The 18,859-nt window shown below is 42.1% G+C and overlaps 1 protein-coding gene and 1 long non-coding RNA gene across 3 annotated transcripts; both read left to right on the top strand.

Annotated features, from left to right (window-relative positions):
* Positions 1-651: 651 nt before the first annotated feature.
* Positions 652-5,803, top strand: LOC136442205 (uncharacterized). 2 transcript variants are annotated; one of them, XM_066438948.1, is made up of 5 exons: positions 652-819; positions 3,982-4,186; positions 4,723-4,908; positions 5,116-5,238; positions 5,485-5,803. In XM_066438948.1, exons 2-5 carry the CDS (start codon positions 4,009-4,011, stop codon positions 5,565-5,567), a joined length of 570 nt encoding a protein of 189 aa, XP_066295045.1. In that variant the 5' UTR covers positions 652-819; positions 3,982-4,008; the 3' UTR covers positions 5,568-5,803. The 2 variants fall into 2 exon arrangements, with proteins under 2 accessions (XP_066295045.1, XP_066295044.1); XM_066438947.1 differs by having other exon boundaries at positions 655-819; positions 5,113-5,238.
* Positions 5,804-9,769: 3,966 nt separating this feature from the next.
* Positions 9,770-12,447, top strand: LOC136442246 (uncharacterized). Its single transcript, XR_010756986.1, has 3 exons — positions 9,770-9,980; positions 11,669-11,869; positions 12,261-12,447. It is a non-coding gene; the product is annotated as an uncharacterized lncRNA (long non-coding RNA).
* The last annotated feature ends 6,412 nt before the right edge of the window (positions 12,448-18,859 follow it).

Genomic DNA, 18,859 nt, shown 5'->3' with positions numbered 1-18,859 from the left:
ACTCTCCAAGCAGAGGAGGGGTTTCGGCTGGTTTTTGCCGTGTCAAAAAAACACGTCAAAAACCAGCCGAAACCCCTCCTCTGCCTGGAGAGTAGTAAAGTGCAGCGTTTCCGGCTCTTTCAAACCAAATCATAAACGCACTACTGAGACCGACCATACAGGTGTGTTGGCAACTTGCCATGTATGTCGTAATCCTGCCGACCGGTATCACGCACCTTGGTTGTTACCTCGTGCGTGATCATAGCATGCCCATACAGCACTGCTTGTGAATGACACTGGGCGTCAACTGCAGTGTTGGAGGCATGCTACCGAGTCTTGTGACTCCCGCTGGCAATAAGTGCAAAGCAATATACCTCATAATCAATACATAATGCAATGTACAGGTAGTTTATGTGTAGTTACTTGATACACTCTGTTCTGTCACCCCAATTTAAAGCCAGACACACGTACACTTTTCACGATTCAGTGTGTTAGTATGATAAGCAAATTCATAAAACTACACAAAAGAAACACATTCTTTGGTGTTAAAATGTATACAACCTTTTTGACGGCCTTTGACCTGAAAGCGCGCGAATTTCACATTGACCAATCCGGTAAACGCATGCCCGTACGTGTGTGGTAGCATGAGGCCAGGTACGGTACGGCCCATGAGTGCATACCATGTTCACGTGTTGAACGACTGATGCTTTAAATGGTCTTCTCGGTGTGGATTTCACGTGATGTTTAAACTTACTTGCGCAACCATACAAAGGCATCAGACTTTACTTGTACTAATTGTACATCCGGCCAACAGACAAGGCAGCCACCAGCGTACAACAAGTAAGTAATTTGTGCTTTTCTGTTGGGGTTACAGATGTTTAGCTAGTATATAGAGCTATTCGATATTGAAACGTGTTACTCCTGTACTAATAGAGGGGTATTTTGGCGACTTTATGGTCTTTTACTGGAGGGATAGGGCCATACATGTAAGATCTCGATCCTCAGTCCACTAGTATGTGTACTTCAGTAGGAATAAATTGCACCAGCACCTAAAAGGTAAAAGGCAAAGCGGTCGAAGCTCAGACTGAGAATGAATCATGATGCTTTTTACTTAATAGCTATTAGTGCAATGCGCTACGGCTGGTGTATTTTTGGCCAATCACACCGGGTCACCCCTACCTTTTCCCGATACGTGTGTTGGGTTCTTTTACGTGTAGAGATGCTACCGTAAACCGGCCATAGGGGAAACCTGATTGTAGTAAGTGTGCAAAAGTTAACTTTTCCACAGTTTCACTAATGCCGTGAGATACACTTTACCATTGTGCTTTGAATGTTGACTTAGACAAGGCAAGCATAATCCAATTGCTTCGACAATAGTATTGATATATCTTGTTTCGGTTTGTCCTAACGAGCTGTTAATGGGTTAAGAGGATGGTTTATTAGAAGTGATGATTGCAATGCTCCTTTTTCACACACGCACCCAACAGCTTATAGAGTCTCGTGATTGAACATTTTGGGGTTACCTATCCAACACCCTGCTAAAAAGGTTGGGTCACATGAGCCCGTTTCATAACAAACGTTAACCTCACACGAAAATGATATCCTCCCAATAATTCATTAATGTTCCTGGGCCTTGGCCAATCATGTGAGGCCGTGCATAGCACGCCTCCTATGCGTGGCGCGAGGTAGGGGGATTCCCCTTGACGTCAGACCTCCTTAAGCCGGCGCACCCTTTCCACCTTATCGATTTTAAACCTCGTGCTCATTTCATGACATTGGTAAACAAGAGTTCTATGACCTCATACCTTCGCGAAATGATTTTGACCTTTATGACTGACGTATTAGGAGTGTTTTTCATCAATCAAAAATCATACCAGTTGATCCTCCTCACCCAAATAACATAAGTTGTCCAAACCTCCTTGTTATGATTATGAGCTTAACAAAGAAGGTTATGCTAACATTTTTCATCAATAATGCAAATAAGCTCCTTATTAGCATAATTTGATTCAATGGTGTTCACATTCACACAACTTCTAAATGCAACAGGTATGAAATTGCCGTTATTTACTAGTATGGAATGATAGTAGTTTCTCATGAATTATGCAAATTAGGCCTACATTTGCATAATTTCTATCTATTGACATTCCTCTCTTCCTCAGTTACAAATGTCACATATTTGAATAGTCATATCATGGAACACAGCAGGTTTTTAAAATTGCCTCATTAATTATAATCTGATTTGCATAATTATCATCCAATCATACAAAGCATCACATAAGCTATCTACATACCAAAAATCATGACCATCCATCAAGCCCATCTCGAGTTATATTATTTTCTCATTAATTATGTAAATGAGGTTCTCATTTGCATAGCTGATATCTATTAATATTTCTCTCTTCCTCAGTTACATATGTCACATGTTTGCGAGTCCTATCATGGAAATTGATGAATGTATAAACTTTCCTCATTAATTATGCAAATTAGTTACTGATTTGCATAATAAGTATCCAATCATGTACATCATCGCTCAAGCTATGTACATGCAAAAAATCATGACCTTCCATCAAGCCCTTCTTGAGTTATTCCCTTTCAAAGTCTGAAGCAAAACCTACCCCTGCAGTTCCAAAAAAGTTGCTAGGGGGCCCAAACCTATACCACTTACTCTCTGCCCAACGAGCTATCTACCACTCAAAAATCAGTTCCATAGCATGTCCACAACACGAGATATCATAACAGGAAGTTCCGCTGCAGTACCGTAACAAGCCGATAGGGGGCCCAAAATCTAATCATTTTCAGGTTTCATCGAGACCTACCAACATACCAAATACCAAGACAATCCTTCCAAGAATTCTCGACTTATCGTGTTCACTAACAGACACACAGACATGCTCGGTATTCCCATGCTGTGGCACTGCATTAATGACTGTTCTTACTCATATAAGGCCGTGTATATCCAACTTTGGTCAAAATTTGTATGTTTCAGTCTTTTAATTGGTGTAAGGAGATATCTTTGTGGTTTGGTTTCACATGCTCCGAGTGGACTCTTCCAGGCTGGGAGTAGGTCAAAGTTGACGATTGTTTTCGTCTGTCAGCTGTTACGAGAGAACGAGCTGGTCAACTGTCTATTTTCTTTGCATGATTCTAAAGTAGACAGATGTGGCTTTCTGGTGCATAAGAATTTTTGGGGCTTGCAATTAAGGTGAATCCTTTTCTGAGCCCTTGTTTTAGTGCTTTAAAGCATTACTGCCTATATGGGCAAGCCTATCTCTTGTATCTGCCCTACAGCTGGCTGATAGCCAATTTGTCCCTGGCAGTACATGTAACTGACGTTTCCTGCCTGCCTCATGACCCCTCATGACCCCTCATGACCAACTTTGCCCCCCATCTACCCGTATCAATATCCCCTGAAACAATACAGCCCACACATCGCAACCAGAACGCATAGTAAAGCATACAATTGAACACATTTTTACACTTTTCTCGTTAATTATGCAAAACACTTCGCCCAAAATCTAATCATCTTGAGATTTGCCACATACACACCGACACACCAACTACGACAACAAACCATCCAGGCGTTCTCGACTTATTCTGTTCACTAACAGACACACAGACAAGCACCGTCGAATAACCTACTCGACGAAACCATTCGTCGCGAAGGTAATAAAGGGTTGTTAACCTCCATAGCATTCTCTACTGCGGGTGTTTTAATGCTGTACTGATTATTGATACTAATTCTTTATTGACCGTGTTTGCTCTTATGCGGCAGCTGACGGGATTCATGAGAGAATAGTAGCAATCAGAAATTAGGACGTAGAACACCCCTCCCCAATCAAAACGCACCGAAACATGCATCTGAGGTTAAAGTGATAATTAAAACTGCAAATAATGTGCATACTAAATATGGGTGCATGTCAGTGCAAATGGAGACGACGAACTCAATTAGAAATGTACACGTTTATTTTTGCATCCTTCAGACATTTTATATCGTCTTTACAGCATACTGGTCGATACAACCAAATAAGGATGGGCCACACAAAGTCGATCCTCGTGATCACCATGTTGAGCGTGACAGCCAGCACGAACACGAAGGCCCCTGCCCGCTGCCCTGCCGGCTATGGGTGGGCCCCGGAACTGAACGACTGTATGGACTGTGTTGTATGCGACACTATGCCCGCGACATCGATCTGCCCTTCCTGTAAAGGTAGGGCTAAATAGAATTTGTGATGACAAAGTGTTTTAATAAAGACTGAAGTCGCGATCGGATTGACGGGTACCCTACAGAATTTCAAGGACATACATGTGCTTCTACTAATTTTTGTGTAAAAATATAATCTCCAAACAGATCTAACTGTGGCAAAGACCGTATCTAAGGAGCAAAATGGGTGGCTATAAAAACTCCTTTTGCTAGTTGGATACGGTCTTTGCCACCGTTTGATCTGCTTGGAGATTAGTGAAGATATTGCTACATACTTTTACGTGCAGTGCATGCCTCGTATGCGTGATGCAAGGTGAAGGGATTCCCCATGACGTCAGACTTCGTTAAGTCGGCACACCCTTTCCATCTTATTGGTTTTAAACCTCATGCTCATTTCATTTGTTCAGTAAGTGTAATACGTGTAGCCTCTATAACTGGTTTCGGTGCTATCAGCCCGATCACTTTTGGTATATAAAGATATTCAGTTGAAATAAAGGCTTTGGCTTGACTTGACCCCATTGTGCTTCATTATCATTCATTAGGGGAAGAGTCATCAGTAGTCCCAAGCGAGATCAGTTTCCAGCAGGTTGAAGTACAACGTGAGAACACGGCAAACTTCTACCAATGCCCCAGTGGATACGAGTGGCACCCGGTCATCAGTGACTGTATGTCCTGCGGGGTCTGCGACGACATGCCCGACACCGAAATCTGTGACAGGTGTGCAGAGGGTAAGCCACTGGATTGAGCACAAATGACATTTCAACCTGGCATTGTTGTAATTTATTTTCACTAACTTCCGCACATGCGTTTTCAGAATCTTACAAGTTTTCCTCTATCCTAAAGTGGACAGCGGAATACGTTATACTAAATGTAATAGTACACAAGACATCTAGAACATTCTGTATCTTAACGGTTTCTCATTATCTATTCAGCAGCAAATTCGAAGTCTGCACATCTTCAACCTGGAGTGATTGCTGTGATTACCATACTGGCACTGGTTACTGTCTGTTCCTTATCCGTGGCTGCCTGGTTCACACGGAAGAAGCGTGGAAGACACGGTAAGGGGAGGTCTGCAATAAAAACATAAGTTAGCTTCACATATATAAGTTGGCTTAAAGAAAGAAACAAACAAGATATTAGCTGGTGAGATATTTACAACAGACAGTCTTAATTTGTAGTCACGTTTCATGTTTTTTCTTGATACATGTAGATTCTCTTTTCTTTCTTCTTATCCACCGATGACGACGAGTCATCATAGATCATCATATACAAGTAGATTTTCTTATCTTTCTTCTTACCCACAGATGACGACGAGTCCGAGGCCAGACAACCGATTCAAGTTTCCGACGCCAGAGAGAAAATTTCAGGCATAGAGACTGTTGTATAAACATATTTCAAAGAGTTAGGGTTTTGAACACTCAATTGTACTGGGACATTGTAAGCCGTCGGTTTGCTATTTAACAAGAGATAAAGGTAGAGCATGTTGTTGAAATCACCACTCTTTTTAAAAAGGAAAACACCTTATACCAGAACCCTGAAACTTTGCCTAAATGCCCAACAAGGACTGAGTGTGGCACAGTATGTACAGTGTATACCACGAAAAAATGACAGAAAAGGGACGGTGTGGTACTGCACTCAAGTTATACCAATTACCTAACATAATCAACAAATGTTCAAAAGGAAAGAGGTACTGATAGTCTGATACAATGTCGTAAATATAATTAGCGGTTCCAGCGTTCCCGGCTTCCCACCACGATTTACTTTTTTGTATATTTGCTTTTGGAAATTATGATATTTGCTGTTTGACATTATGGAAGCACTTTAGCAATTGTATTATGTGATTCTACTTGCTCGACTGTGTGAAGAAATATCTTTATGTTTTCTGTGCCTTTGTAGTCCTAACAACGTTGCTATGGTGAGGTTAATTATGTATCAAAAAGTGCATGAACTCTGTTGTGGAAAGCTGTTGCGATAGTTTAGACTATGTACTTCATACAGTCGATTACAGTGTAATCAACCCAAAAGTTTCATAAACGAGAGAGACAATGCTTGTATTTTCTTATCCCCACAATGGCATGATCATGTGCTACCCTAGATTGTGACCTACTTTGTTTCGTCTGTTTGATATCAGGTAGAGAAACCGCCCCATCAAGTTTCTTTCAGAAATATACGGTTTATGGCGCCTTTGGTTTCAGTTTGACGTTACACATTAAGTCAGCAGAGATCCGGAGTTGCTACTGAGAAATTGGGTCTTACATGTCCCACGGTGCATTGTGAGCTATGTGGGGGCGAAGTACAATGTGAAGGTTCGGACTTCTGCCTATTAATACAGCTCTCTCCCCCTCTCTCTCACACACACACACACACACACACACACACACACACACACACACACACACACACACACACACACACACACACACACACACACACACACACACACATACACACACACACAAACACACACACACACACACATACATACACACTGAACACACATACAGAAACAGTGGTTAAACGCAAATTCATCAACAATCAGTGAAGAATATGCAGATCGACTTCAGATACAGAAAAATACAACGTGAGCACCAAGGCGACTCGGGGTAAATAGTCCAGTATCACAATCCACGCACTACGAACCCGGAAGTTGGTCCCACACCTGGGCTCCGCGTTGACATTTTTGTTACCTACTCGCTAGTCACTACTTTGACCAAGTGCTTTGACGAAAGGTATGCTTTGACTGCGACACTTTGGATCCACTAATGAAAATGTCCGACGACGAAAACAATGAAACCGTTTAAGAGTTGCACATGAAAATTCGGCATGAAAATTGAAGCCCGAAACTTTCTGACTAGACGGGGGAGGTGTTTGGTAGCTACTTATGTCTTGTATCAGAAGAAGCTACTTGAGCGGTAACATGCTTCTAGAAAGAATTACATATACCAACAGATAAACTAGTCGCAGTTGAAGTAACGTTATAAACTTATATCACATAACATATGATTTGGCGTGAAAAGCCTTATGTTTGCTCCAGGGTCTTTCAACACGTCGCGTCGACGCCATGTTTTTTTTTTCATTAATCAACTGAAGAATACACAACACACTCGCAAGTAGCTAATATCAAACATCACATCTGAAAATGAAAATTACAACTGACATAGACAAATACAATAACAACAAGTAATAGCATTTGGGTAGTCCAATACATATTACAGACGCCATGTATAATTTTGGGGACTTTCCAGATCTTTCCATACTTTGTCGACTTGGTCACAAGGCTGGGACTTTCCGATGCTTACGCCAGCCAGGGGGATTCCCCATTCTAACGCGTGGCAGATTCGTGATCACAACGTGAACACTGAGTGGTAGCTCCGCGATTGGTGAGCCTGCTACATATACATGGGACAATGGAGGCCCACAATGATTATGGAGATCTTAGCGGGGCTTGCAACACTACCGCCGCACGGTACATTCAAGACTGACAAACGGTAAATTCAGGAGGACTGACAACGCTTAACGGTAGAGCTTAACGGTAGATTAGCGGCTCGCGCATCCGCATTCGCACTACTGTAGGCTAGCTTCGGTTAGTGAAGTGACCGTTCCAGGTGGAGATGAACACTGTCAAGACAGCTCAAATCAAGAGAAACCAGACTGATGCACAGCGCAGAAGAAAAGCGGATCCGCTGAAAAGAGCTTTGTAACAGAACTGAGACAGCTTACAGATGTCATTTTTGTGGCAGAGACTGCCATTCTCGTATAGGGCTGTTTAGCCATAGTCGATGCTGTAGGGCTGCTGTGAATTAGGATTTTACCATGGTCAATACTGACCGACGGAGGCCATATAGTATAGCTTCGGCCAGTTGGTAAAAAAAAGATGACAATGTGACAAAAAAGACGGGAGTTGTCAGTTAAAATCTGTAGGGTGTAGTACTAGCCAGTAATCTGTGAGGCTCGTGCACGGTACTTCAAAGAAATCTAACATGAAAACAGACACAATCGTACGCCCCGCTGTAACTCAGGTTGGGACAATCCATGTCTGGATTTCGTCTACGCGGTAGAAAGAGTGTATCAATAACGCTGAACGAATCCAGGAAAAAAGGATTTCGCAGCGTAGAATTAAACCAACTAACTAATGTGATAAAACTAACAGCGTATAACGTTTGATTGGAGCCGGCCGCTACGATTGACGGTGAATTGAAATTGATCGCCAGGCCTCACGGAAAAAAAGGCATGCAGATAGACCCTGGCTAATGTTGCCAACATAACTTTTGCTATCTTGTTAATGCTTATTGTTGGCTATGACATACTCGCCTAGGCAAAGGCCACACAGTATGGAGGCGTGCTCAAGGTGAGTTTAATTTGTTTTCAGTCTTAACTTTTAACACCTTTCAATCAACATAATAAATCTGGTATTAAAGCAAAATAGCATAACTGAACAGGGATTATTTTCTGCTGACTTTGGTATTGAAAGGTATGACTATGCTAACGACAGCTACGATGTACCAGACCGACTACGCTGGCTATGGGGAGAATATATTTGGCAGGGGAGTTTGATCACTATAGGCTTCATTGACCGGAGGGAGAATTGTTACCCGTCTCCTGGCCAATTATTCCCTTTGGTTCATCGTTATCTTAACATATTACTCCATTTTGTGTCATGTGTGGTACTCCCAATCAACAGTGATCAGTGACTGTATGTCCTTTAGTGTCTGTGACAACATGCCCGACACCTACATCCGTGACAAGTGGGCTAAGGGTGAGTCATAAAATATTTGATATTTGCATGGCGCAATTTTACCGTATCATATTGATTGGTATGGTCCTGTAAATGTCTGTTGCACGATTTGTTGCAGTTGTGAGACGGTTTAAGGTATCATTCTCTCCGCCTGGGCAATTATGCTTCTGTTTGGCGTTATAGGATTGAAATGTTCGCAGTGCTTTTATTTTCGCAGTGACTCGAAATCAGGACATCGTGAATATGTGCTTTGTACTTCTACTGTGCCACAGAATTGTTTCAATCGCGAACTTTAAAGACCGCGAAAAAAAAAAATCATTTTCCTATTACAGCGAAACCAACTGTGTCGCCTTTTGGAGCCCCGGGGTTTTCCCAGTAGCGTGGGTCCGGTTCAAGTTGCATCACATGACCTCAGCACGGAACTCCCCAGTCAGGTGCTTTCCTTGACTTTCTGTGACAACAGATGTGAAATACTGCATTGTTGAGAAACAGTTCACCTAGAACAATAGCAGCTATGATGACCTGTACCTGCTTACTCGCAAATATTTGCCTTCAGATTAGGGCAAGCTACGACATGCAAGCTAAAGTCCGACGCATTGCAATTGTCTGTTGAACGTCAGAGATATCATGTAATAATCAGACTGTTACAGTCAAATGTACATGGTTGGGAACAAATAACGTTAGTAGATATTTAGTCGCGGTTTGTACATCTACATTAGTTAATTAGTAAATATCTGAAGTGTTATCATTCTACACTGCATGTTGTCTGACTTTCCGCAGGTCCCGCCAATGAACGTCATTGGGTGGGAGGGGGTTCCCCGTGTGCACGAGCTAGTCACGTGTACCTTCTTACGGGTAGTGAGTCACCGCCGGGTATTTCCAGACTGAGTGGTGTCTCAGCACGGAACAACTCACTCTTGCTGGCAGTTATCACACTGCTTGGGACCGTGATCCGTTTTCCTGTGAATACTGATAAATTCAGAACTTATTCTGCTGTCATGGAAACATTCCCTGCAAAATGTTCTCCTAGCAAAGGATTCATATGAGCTCATGTCGCAGCCGAAGGTAAGTCAATCTTCTTTCTTTTATTGCTGTGAATGGCTTTGTTGATCAATGTAGCTAGGGCGCCGGAATAGGAAAAAAAACAAAAAAACAATGCATACATTGTAAGATACTGATTGAACAGGGCTTACATTCTCCTGAAATTGAAACGCAGCACTTGCACTAACCCAGACAGCATAGTTCATCGGCTTGACTCTCCACTTTAGACTGTTGCCTGACGAGGGACGCGTATACCGTACAAGAGAAACAGTGGATCGTTTAGAGATACGTGTACTGGGGGGAAATTGCACAAGCGACCATCTGGCCATTATAGAAAATTGCCACATACGCCAGCTGACACCTGGTATTCCCCAGTTTGGTAGTATGCAAAGAAGGTCACTGGTTGACACTTGTAAACAATATACTGTACGTCACGTGATTAGGACTAAAGAGTCCACGGGGCAGCTGCACCCGGGGGGCGTTACCTAAATACACACTCGAGTTCAAACATTCTTCAATTACGTTTCCTTGTCCCTAGCCTGTATTGATCTGTATTAGCCTCCGCCAGGGCTTTCTAGGTTACGGATCGTAGAATTCATGAAAGGGAATAATTGGCTAGGAGAGCCAGTCCGCGGGAAGGTTAACATTTCCCCTATAGTGACCAAACTCTGACTCCCTTGCCAAATCATTCTTCCTATAGCCAGCGTAATATAGTCTGGTAAAGATTGTTAAGTGCTGCCTGGAGCTCCCAGCATGTCCTAACATCTAAAAACAAATTAGGTAGTTATGATTCAGACTCCATAGGTTGCTCGAAATACATGCAGTTGAAAATGACCAAAGAGGGTGAATGATAGATCAGAATTCGGGGCTAGCTATAGAGTATATATAGGGGGCCAAAGGATTACAGTTTGCAACATAATGGCCGTTGGACGAAGAAGGAGACTACCGACAGACACCATAGCTAGCAGGTTATTTGGTCAATTTCTACTATTTCTCACAACCAATGGGACGGACCATGTTGGCCCCTAGACTATACCTTTATGTCCACTGTACACGGATTTCAGACACTGAATTGTATGCTATAAACATGCATGGCTTGGCTATAGGAGAAAAAAAGAATTTTCTTGCATTCCCTTCGTTAGCAAAATACCTATTACTTACAAATGTAGAGCTCTTCGAGCATACAAACTTACTTACACATGTAGATCTCTTGAAGACTAATGGCAAGGGTAGGTGAAAATGCACAAATTTTTTTTTTCGTCTAAGCTACGCATGTTTTTAGCATACAATTCAGAGTCTGACATTTGTTTACAGTGGGAACAATCATGGTTTAGTCTTGGGGCCACCATGGTCCGTCCCATTGCGGGTCAAAACTTAAATAATCATGTATACAAAGGTTGAAACTAAAACAAAATTGTACAATTGTGATCTACCCATGAAGGAGCTATTGATCACTTAAAATGCCAACAAAAAGGAGGACTTTGAAACTGTGAGGAAAATCGATTTTTTTCAGTTTGGCCAACTTATGCCTGATTTTTACGGACAGAGTCTCGTAAGACTTGGTCACTTATAGCTACACTTATATTAGAACAATGCACAAATTCACCAAAAAAAGTTAAACGTTACCGCACCTTCTTTTCTCACTAGATAACTGTTATCGTTGTTTGTAAATACGTTCTGTTCTTAACATTTTCACCTTGTTTTTCTTTCAGTTCAACAAGCGTTGTCAACATTTCACGATATAGCCAATAGAGAATAAATCCACCCACCGGGTTGAGTGGTGAGTCGCGCGTTTCAGAGCTTTAAAACGTCACTCAAGACCCAAGCAAATCTCCCTACCGGAGGTGACAACACGTCTTGGCTGGCCACTCAACCTGGTGGGGGGATTTAGGCCAAAGGTCATCCTATTACGGGTGAGTATGTCCAGTCTAACTTTCCTAGTCATTACGTAAGACGACTAAATACTAAGAGAGTGTAAAAGTAATTGAAACTGGGGTGCGTGTAGTTTTCATGTTAATTCATCTTGGCCCCTCAAAATTGTACATATTCATTTATTTCTTATTTATTTATTGTCAAATGCAACAGTAAATGACACCGACTCTTAGGGCAGCGTAGCTAAAATTGCCCATCAGAATTGATCGACTTCAGGGACGGCAATGTTGACAAATACTGTGTGCTGGATCTGTGTGTGTTACTTCCCTAATATTAGTTACATCTGTGACTTCCTTATATGATAAACGAGTATAAGCGCCCTCTACAGCAGAGAGAGAATGGAAAAACTAAACATTATTTGCACCGATATAGAACACCTAACTCGGAACAAAAAGTGGTACAGGCCTTTGGAGATAGGAGTGACCTGACTTGGGGATCCTGAGATTTACGTTGAACACAATTGCAACATCACTGAAAAAGTGTTAAGGTGAGTACTCTTAAAATACAATTAACTTCGAATCTGCCCTCCTAAAATTCGCTCCAATAACTCTGTACAAACTACCTTGCCTATCTGCTTCCCTTGTCGCACAGGACGAATGAATAATGGGGTTGACCTGGAGCAGACCCAAAAAAGTATTTGTAAATTTGGCCATTCTTTATAAGAGTATGTCTGTTTCTCTATGTTTCCGCATATTTGTAGCATAACAGTGGATGGATATTTGGTATGTGGGTAGGTCTTTGGAAGACGCAGGTCTGATGAATAGTTTATTCCATTCAATTTTTACAAATCAAACAGCCTCACAGACCACCATTGCATTAGATGCCTGAATTGCAAAATACCATAGTACAGTAAAATATTACAGTGCAATATAATATCAATACATTATACCAAGAGATGGGACTTAATGCAAATTTGATAGAGAATACCATCAATTGAATTCGATCATGCTGTTTAGTGTTTACAATATTATTGCATGATTAATGACACAATATAAAACAGGAAATTTTCAACATCTCACATTTCAATATTGATATCTCACATATTTTTAATATTTCATAAAGGTCAAACTCTTGTTAGATGTGTACAGTAAAGCTTTTTCTGCACTGTCATCTGCACTGTCATCTGACTGTAAGTTTAGCTAATGACTTCAGATATTGCAAAAATATTTGGACACGTAGTCATAATGCACATAATCCTTTACATTTGCTCTATTTCCATATCAACTTCGGAATGGATCTTAAGTTTTCATCTATCCTTCCTTCTTCTTTCCTATAGATCTAATAGATCGGAAGACTAATTAGTTAGTGTTCCACAGTGATCGTCTTTTTAATGCAAAATAACGGCAAAACAAAGTGTTCTCCTTTCTGGACTACAAGACAGAACTGTGGGTCATTGACCCTGTTTATCAAGTTAACAATCAATTGGACATCAATATGTTTAGGTAAGAGAAACAGGAACAAAAACAAAGGAAGAGGATCCGAACACGAAATAAATACGGGAACAGCCTCTGAGGGCTAGTTCCTACCATACTCTATACGTCGTTGGAAAAATAGGAAGTAACCACATGGGGAGATAACATGCCAGAGGAGTTAGTCGGCCTGGGAGTACAGAATGCGACCTACGTACCGCCAGGCCTATACTAACTCCTGGCCAATTTGGAGAGATTTTCTAAAGGCGTCAATAGCAGTTTCTTTGTTTTGTTTACGGCAAGACAACCACTGGCGACTTTTACGTTCTGCAGAGAATTCCGACAACTTAATGTGACGTGTTGCTATATTACGAGAATAGTTGAGCACGTACATGTATTAGACAGGCAAACGTTTCCCCGCAACAAGTATGGTGGGATTTTTTACGTGCTCGGGGTGTCGCTCTCTACAATCACGGGACATCCATCTTACGTTTTATCCTAGGGACGTCTCTAACCGAAGCTAGATTATCATTCTCACCTGAATGAAGTTAGGGAAGTCGTGTAAAGTGTCTTTCCCAAGGGCACAACGGCAAACGGACGAATCAGGGGACCCCGGATTTGAACCGAGCCTCGACAATGAAAAACACGTGCCATCAGGCAACTAGTATCCGGCAACTCGCCCGATACATCTACCGTTATCAATACTTAGTTCTAGTGAGACTGTTTTACAATGCCGATATCAACCTTGCAACATACACTTCTCAGATATTCGGTCACTGGCAAGCTAGTTGTGGTCATCTGATAGTCCTATGCCGTATTCAAGTCAAGCTCAGGTCTGCTGTCAGCTGGCCGGTCCATTCGGACAGACGGACGAACTTGGTCAATCTGACGTTGCCGAACCTTTTGCCAAGAGATGGAGCTAGACAGGGCGTTGTGGCAAAAGATGCGAAAGCGCTAGCTGACCTCCGGAATTGCGCGAGAGACCGTTATCGGATGATTATGTGATGTTATTTCATATCGGAAACAAAGTCATGCCGAACTACGATTATTTTGGATTCCGGTGTTGTTGAAATATATTTCCTGGACAGCCATGAGCATTCAGGTTCTATCGTCATACGTCAGGATCGGACTCAGACTGTACAGGATTCTGAGGTTAGTGCTGATAGACAACCTGCTGTTGGATATGGGTCATTATCATCATTACCTGTCGACTCCCAGGGTGGCGGGGCAAGTCCATGCACCACCGAAGACCACACCAGTCTGTCCGCCATGGCCGCACCCAGGTTCTATGTCATGTTCAAGTCCATGAATGCGGTAGAGCAAGATCGAGTCTGCACGATCAGGCTGCGCTAAATGGCAACATCGCCGGCACGCTGTTGATGAAAACACGACAAACGTTATTACACAGTGCTGTTAAACCACGACATCAATTCATACTCATTTGTTCTCCACAGGTAAGGACATTTGCGAAATCTTTTTAGAACTAGGGAACAGTGTGACTGCGGCAAAACAGACAGATTGGGCATCAGGGAATGAAAGTTGATGAAGTCCGAAACAAAACATAATAATCAGCAAGATTGTACTTGTCACAGTCGTTTGCGGCCGGAGCGAAAGTAGCGCCTCTTATCTATATCTGCCTATCTGGTCTTTCATGGTATTCTATCCTGATGCGTGTGATGAAAAGGCTCGACGTCAGGTCCCTCTTGTTGGTTGTTGGTGTTGGTTGGAATTTTAAGATGTAAACACTTTACCAGGCAAGCCGATTCCAGGGTTAGATTGATAGGGCAGCCCGGCTATGAGTCCGCAGGGGTGAGGGCTGGGTTGCCTAGGACCGGTTCCGAAGAGAGGTTGTTGCATGGTTTGTTACCTGCTGGCAAAGTAAAATTTAAGGTGTGACAAGCTGAATTAACTACAAAGACAACCATGTCAGCTTGTGCTTGTTGGCTGTTATGGTTCACTTTCCGCCCATTCATGACCAGGATGGACAGGACTGCAGTAGTGAACAAGATCCTGATCTGGGGGTGAGGTTCGACTGTTGACCACATGTACATCTTGCTCAGCCAGGCCTGCCATGAGGTGGCAGATGTAATGTGGATGGTACATACTGCCACAGTGCTAGTCTGGATGTCCGACGTCAGGTGATTGTAGTGTGCAAGTCTGAGATTCTGTCAGCCACGTCGTGGATCACAGGGAACGTCGCCGTCACGCAGGCTTTGGATCTTGGTTTCTTAAAAGGGCACGAGGCAAAAGGGTTATGTCGCTGTCCAAAAGAAGATCTTCGACATTAGTCAGGCTGTTTACCTTCATTTTCCCAAAGATTGATGTGTCAAATTAGCGCTGATGAGTAGATACGGAGATCTTCTGTATGTGAAAGCTATGTATGGTTCATGACTCTCTTGTCTCCAAATCTCAGCAGTAAAGGTAAAAGTCAGATCAAGTGCCATCGACACAGGTTGGTGAGAATCTGGTTGATGTCTTTAGTTGTACTGTACAATAATTGTTGCGAACCCACGTCACGCCGTGGATTTTCATGTGATGCTCGCACGCCAGAGTCGTCCCGCGGCCTAGGATTTTGTCAGCTTCCACTTAAGTACGAAATGCTTACTTACATTCTTGCACACCAGAGTCGTCCCGCGGCCTTTAGTATATTAGGCTGGTATGTATGTCTTGATAATCTATCTTTATGTATCAGTTGCTGTTGTCACTGCATGTTCCATGGGGGCCAAGTAAACTCTTAAACCCAATCCTGCCAGAACCAGTCGTGGCAATGAGCTCTCCAAGGATACATGCAATGTCGTGTCTGGAGATGCTGACGATTAAGATTGACAGCTTGCTGTGGCATTATCCCTGGTATTGTCTGATGAAACAGTCGCAATAGCTAGCATAACATGCTGTTGTTATGATCATTTCGTGTTCAGTCTCTAAAAACACAGCCCGTGTTTCAAAAGGCAGGGTGCAGTAAGTGATCAGAGTCAACTTCTGAACGATATTTGTCACCAAGACCAGAGAGAGGTTGCAGTGCTGTTGGCTGTGCAGGTGCCTTCTTCACGTCTTCTGTTGTAATTTTTCGGTGGGACAGTTCATTGCAACGTTTGCTACCAGCCTGACCAATTAAGACATTTATTTGCCTTGAAAGACAATTACTACATGGACAGGTTGTAATCCGCATAGTACATTCAGTTATCAAACGTAGTCGTGACTGATACCACTTGCGTTATTCAGCCTAGACCCTGAATGTTCGTCGCATTTCATGTGGTACTTCTGGTGTCATCTATCTATTGATCAACAAAACTGTACAAGACCACCCTTTTAGGAATATCGCTACCCTTTGGCGAAACAAACTAGCCGAAGCTCTTGATTTGTATCCACGAGGTGTCAACTAGTAATAACACATTGAACGAAGGTTTTATGCCTTCCATCACAATTTGTTAGCCTGTTGCTTTGGGCATTACAATTTTGACTAATTGATGATGAGTTCACTTCTCTCAGCTATATTGGTAGATAGCAAATATAGCATAAGTTATCCACTCATTAACTCAACAAATTAAAATGTCGACGTTTCCTTTATCGCTGATATGAAATTATGAAAGTAATAACACCTAACGTAACATGACCTATTTACGTGCAGAGCCTATTTACGTCCGGTTTGGCTCATGTCCACATGTCGCGGTGTATTATGCCAAAGCCTGTTCTAATGAGCAATAAAGAACATCATAAGTATGATCCTACGCCATCTCTTTAATTTTTGCACAGCAAAACATAATGGCCATGCGTTTACTACGTGAACGCCACGTGCCGCGCATGTGGGGGAAATTTACAGATAAACATTGTTTTTTTCCATCGCGTTAAGCAAGTGGCCGGACAGACATTGTGATTTTACTATCATTTGTCTGCAGACTACTTTGGACAGTTACTGTACATTTTTTCTGTTCTATGTTCTTCAAGCATAGCGCTAGAGGGGAAAAGATTCAGAAGTGGACGATAATGGGTTACCCTAGCACAATTCTTCATCATATACCTCAGTTTAAATACATGCTCGCACGGCGTTAAACAGGCGGAGAAAAACTTACAGACCATGCATTTTCGTTTTAGAAGAGCTGATATTTTTGACCATGGGTTTGAAATTTGGCTCTGTCTGCGCGGTTTTAAGATAAATACGTTTTGAATAAATCGGACGTTAATTGGTCATGTTACGGTATAACACGGACAAAATGATAAATGACGCAATATTGCTTGACACCCCTTGTTGGCAGTCGAGTACTGTAGTCTTTTTGGAAAGTCAGATGACATCTGTCACATCGGAGGTCAATGACCTCAATTTTGGACATCCGGCTTGTGGACATATCAAGACGTATGAAATGGATTTTTCATATTTTTGCCTGAAATTCTGCAACAAAATTTTATGATCCAAAATTCATTAATTTCATGGAGGTTTGGGTTCTTCGAACTGTTGTTGTGTTTGTTTGAATTTCCATTGGATATCTTGGCCAACATAGCTGCTTAACTATTTCTTGACGATTTTTGTTTTGATTTGGACGGACAAAAGTAACTTATAAAATGTGATGTTAATGTCCTGGCCATCCCATATATGGCCATAGATACAGATACATATCCCAGTATAGGCGAACCGTCTGTTGCGACACTGAAAAGCGTCATGCTTTTTCCTTAGTCTGAGGTTCAACCGCTTTACCTTACCTTTACTGCGACACTTCCGGTATCCTCGGTTTCTACTGCACTCACTTCGTTGTTGCCAGCCTCCTCTTTCAACGGACTGAGTGCCATAGAAACCTAGGGCAATAGAACGGCATCAGAAAAAATGACTTAGACATTTACATGATATACGCTTGGTCATAAACACCTTTATCTAACTTACACATGTTGCAATATTGACAGTCCTAGAAAAAGTAAAATTTTCCAATTAGAAGTATAATGGCGTTTTTGCATTGATTATGCAAATTAGGAATTTATTTGCATAATTGGTATCTGTTGATGCTCCACTTGCCATAAACTACATATGTTACATGTATATAAGTCTTATGATGGAAAACACTGCAAGTATAGATTTTCCTCATTAGTTATGCAAATTAAGTCCCAATTAGCATAATTTGCACTTTATCCTGTACATCTCTGTCCAAGCTGCCTGCATACTAAATATCATGGAAATTAGAAGATTTTCACAGAAACGCCAATGTGCAATTCCAGTGCAAGCTGCTAGGGAGCCCAAACCTGCACCACTTCTTTATTACATCACAAGCTATCTGGCACCCAAAAATCAAGACCACAGCACGTCCAAGTCAAAAGATACAAAAACGGAAGTTCTGCTGCAGTACCAAGGTCACATACCAGGGGCCCTAAATCATCCTTGAACTTCGGTTTTACAACACTTGTCCACACACTAAATATCATCGTAATCCATCAAGAAGTTCTGGAGTTATGCTGACTAGAGTAGTGCACAAACACACACATACACACAGACACACCCAAAACTATATCTCCATTTTTCATGGAGATAAAAAGCCAGACTCGTGGAGCCTGCTAAGGATGTTACACTTCCGGCGGCGC

Source organism: Branchiostoma lanceolatum, chromosome 9, assembly GCF_035083965.1.
Source record: "Branchiostoma lanceolatum isolate klBraLanc5 chromosome 9, klBraLanc5.hap2, whole genome shotgun sequence".
NCBI classification, from domain to species: domain Eukaryota; kingdom Metazoa; phylum Chordata; class Leptocardii; order Amphioxiformes; family Branchiostomatidae; genus Branchiostoma; species Branchiostoma lanceolatum.
Note: the sequence above shows the minus strand (reverse complement) of the source record. Positions and strands in the feature narration are given on the sequence as shown.

Coding starts and splice junctions, on each gene's coding strand:
- LOC136442205 (XM_066438947.1), top strand. CDS start 4,009: ATGGGCCACACAAAGTCGATCCTCGTGATCACCATGTTGAGCGTGACA. Junction 4,187..4,722: donor GATCTGCCCTTCCTGTAAAG/GTAGGGCTAAAT, acceptor ATCATTCATTAG/GGGAAGAGTCATCAGTAGTC. Junction 5,239..5,484: donor GAAGAAGCGTGGAAGACACG/GTAAGGGGAGGT, acceptor TCTTACCCACAG/ATGACGACGAGTCCGAGGCC.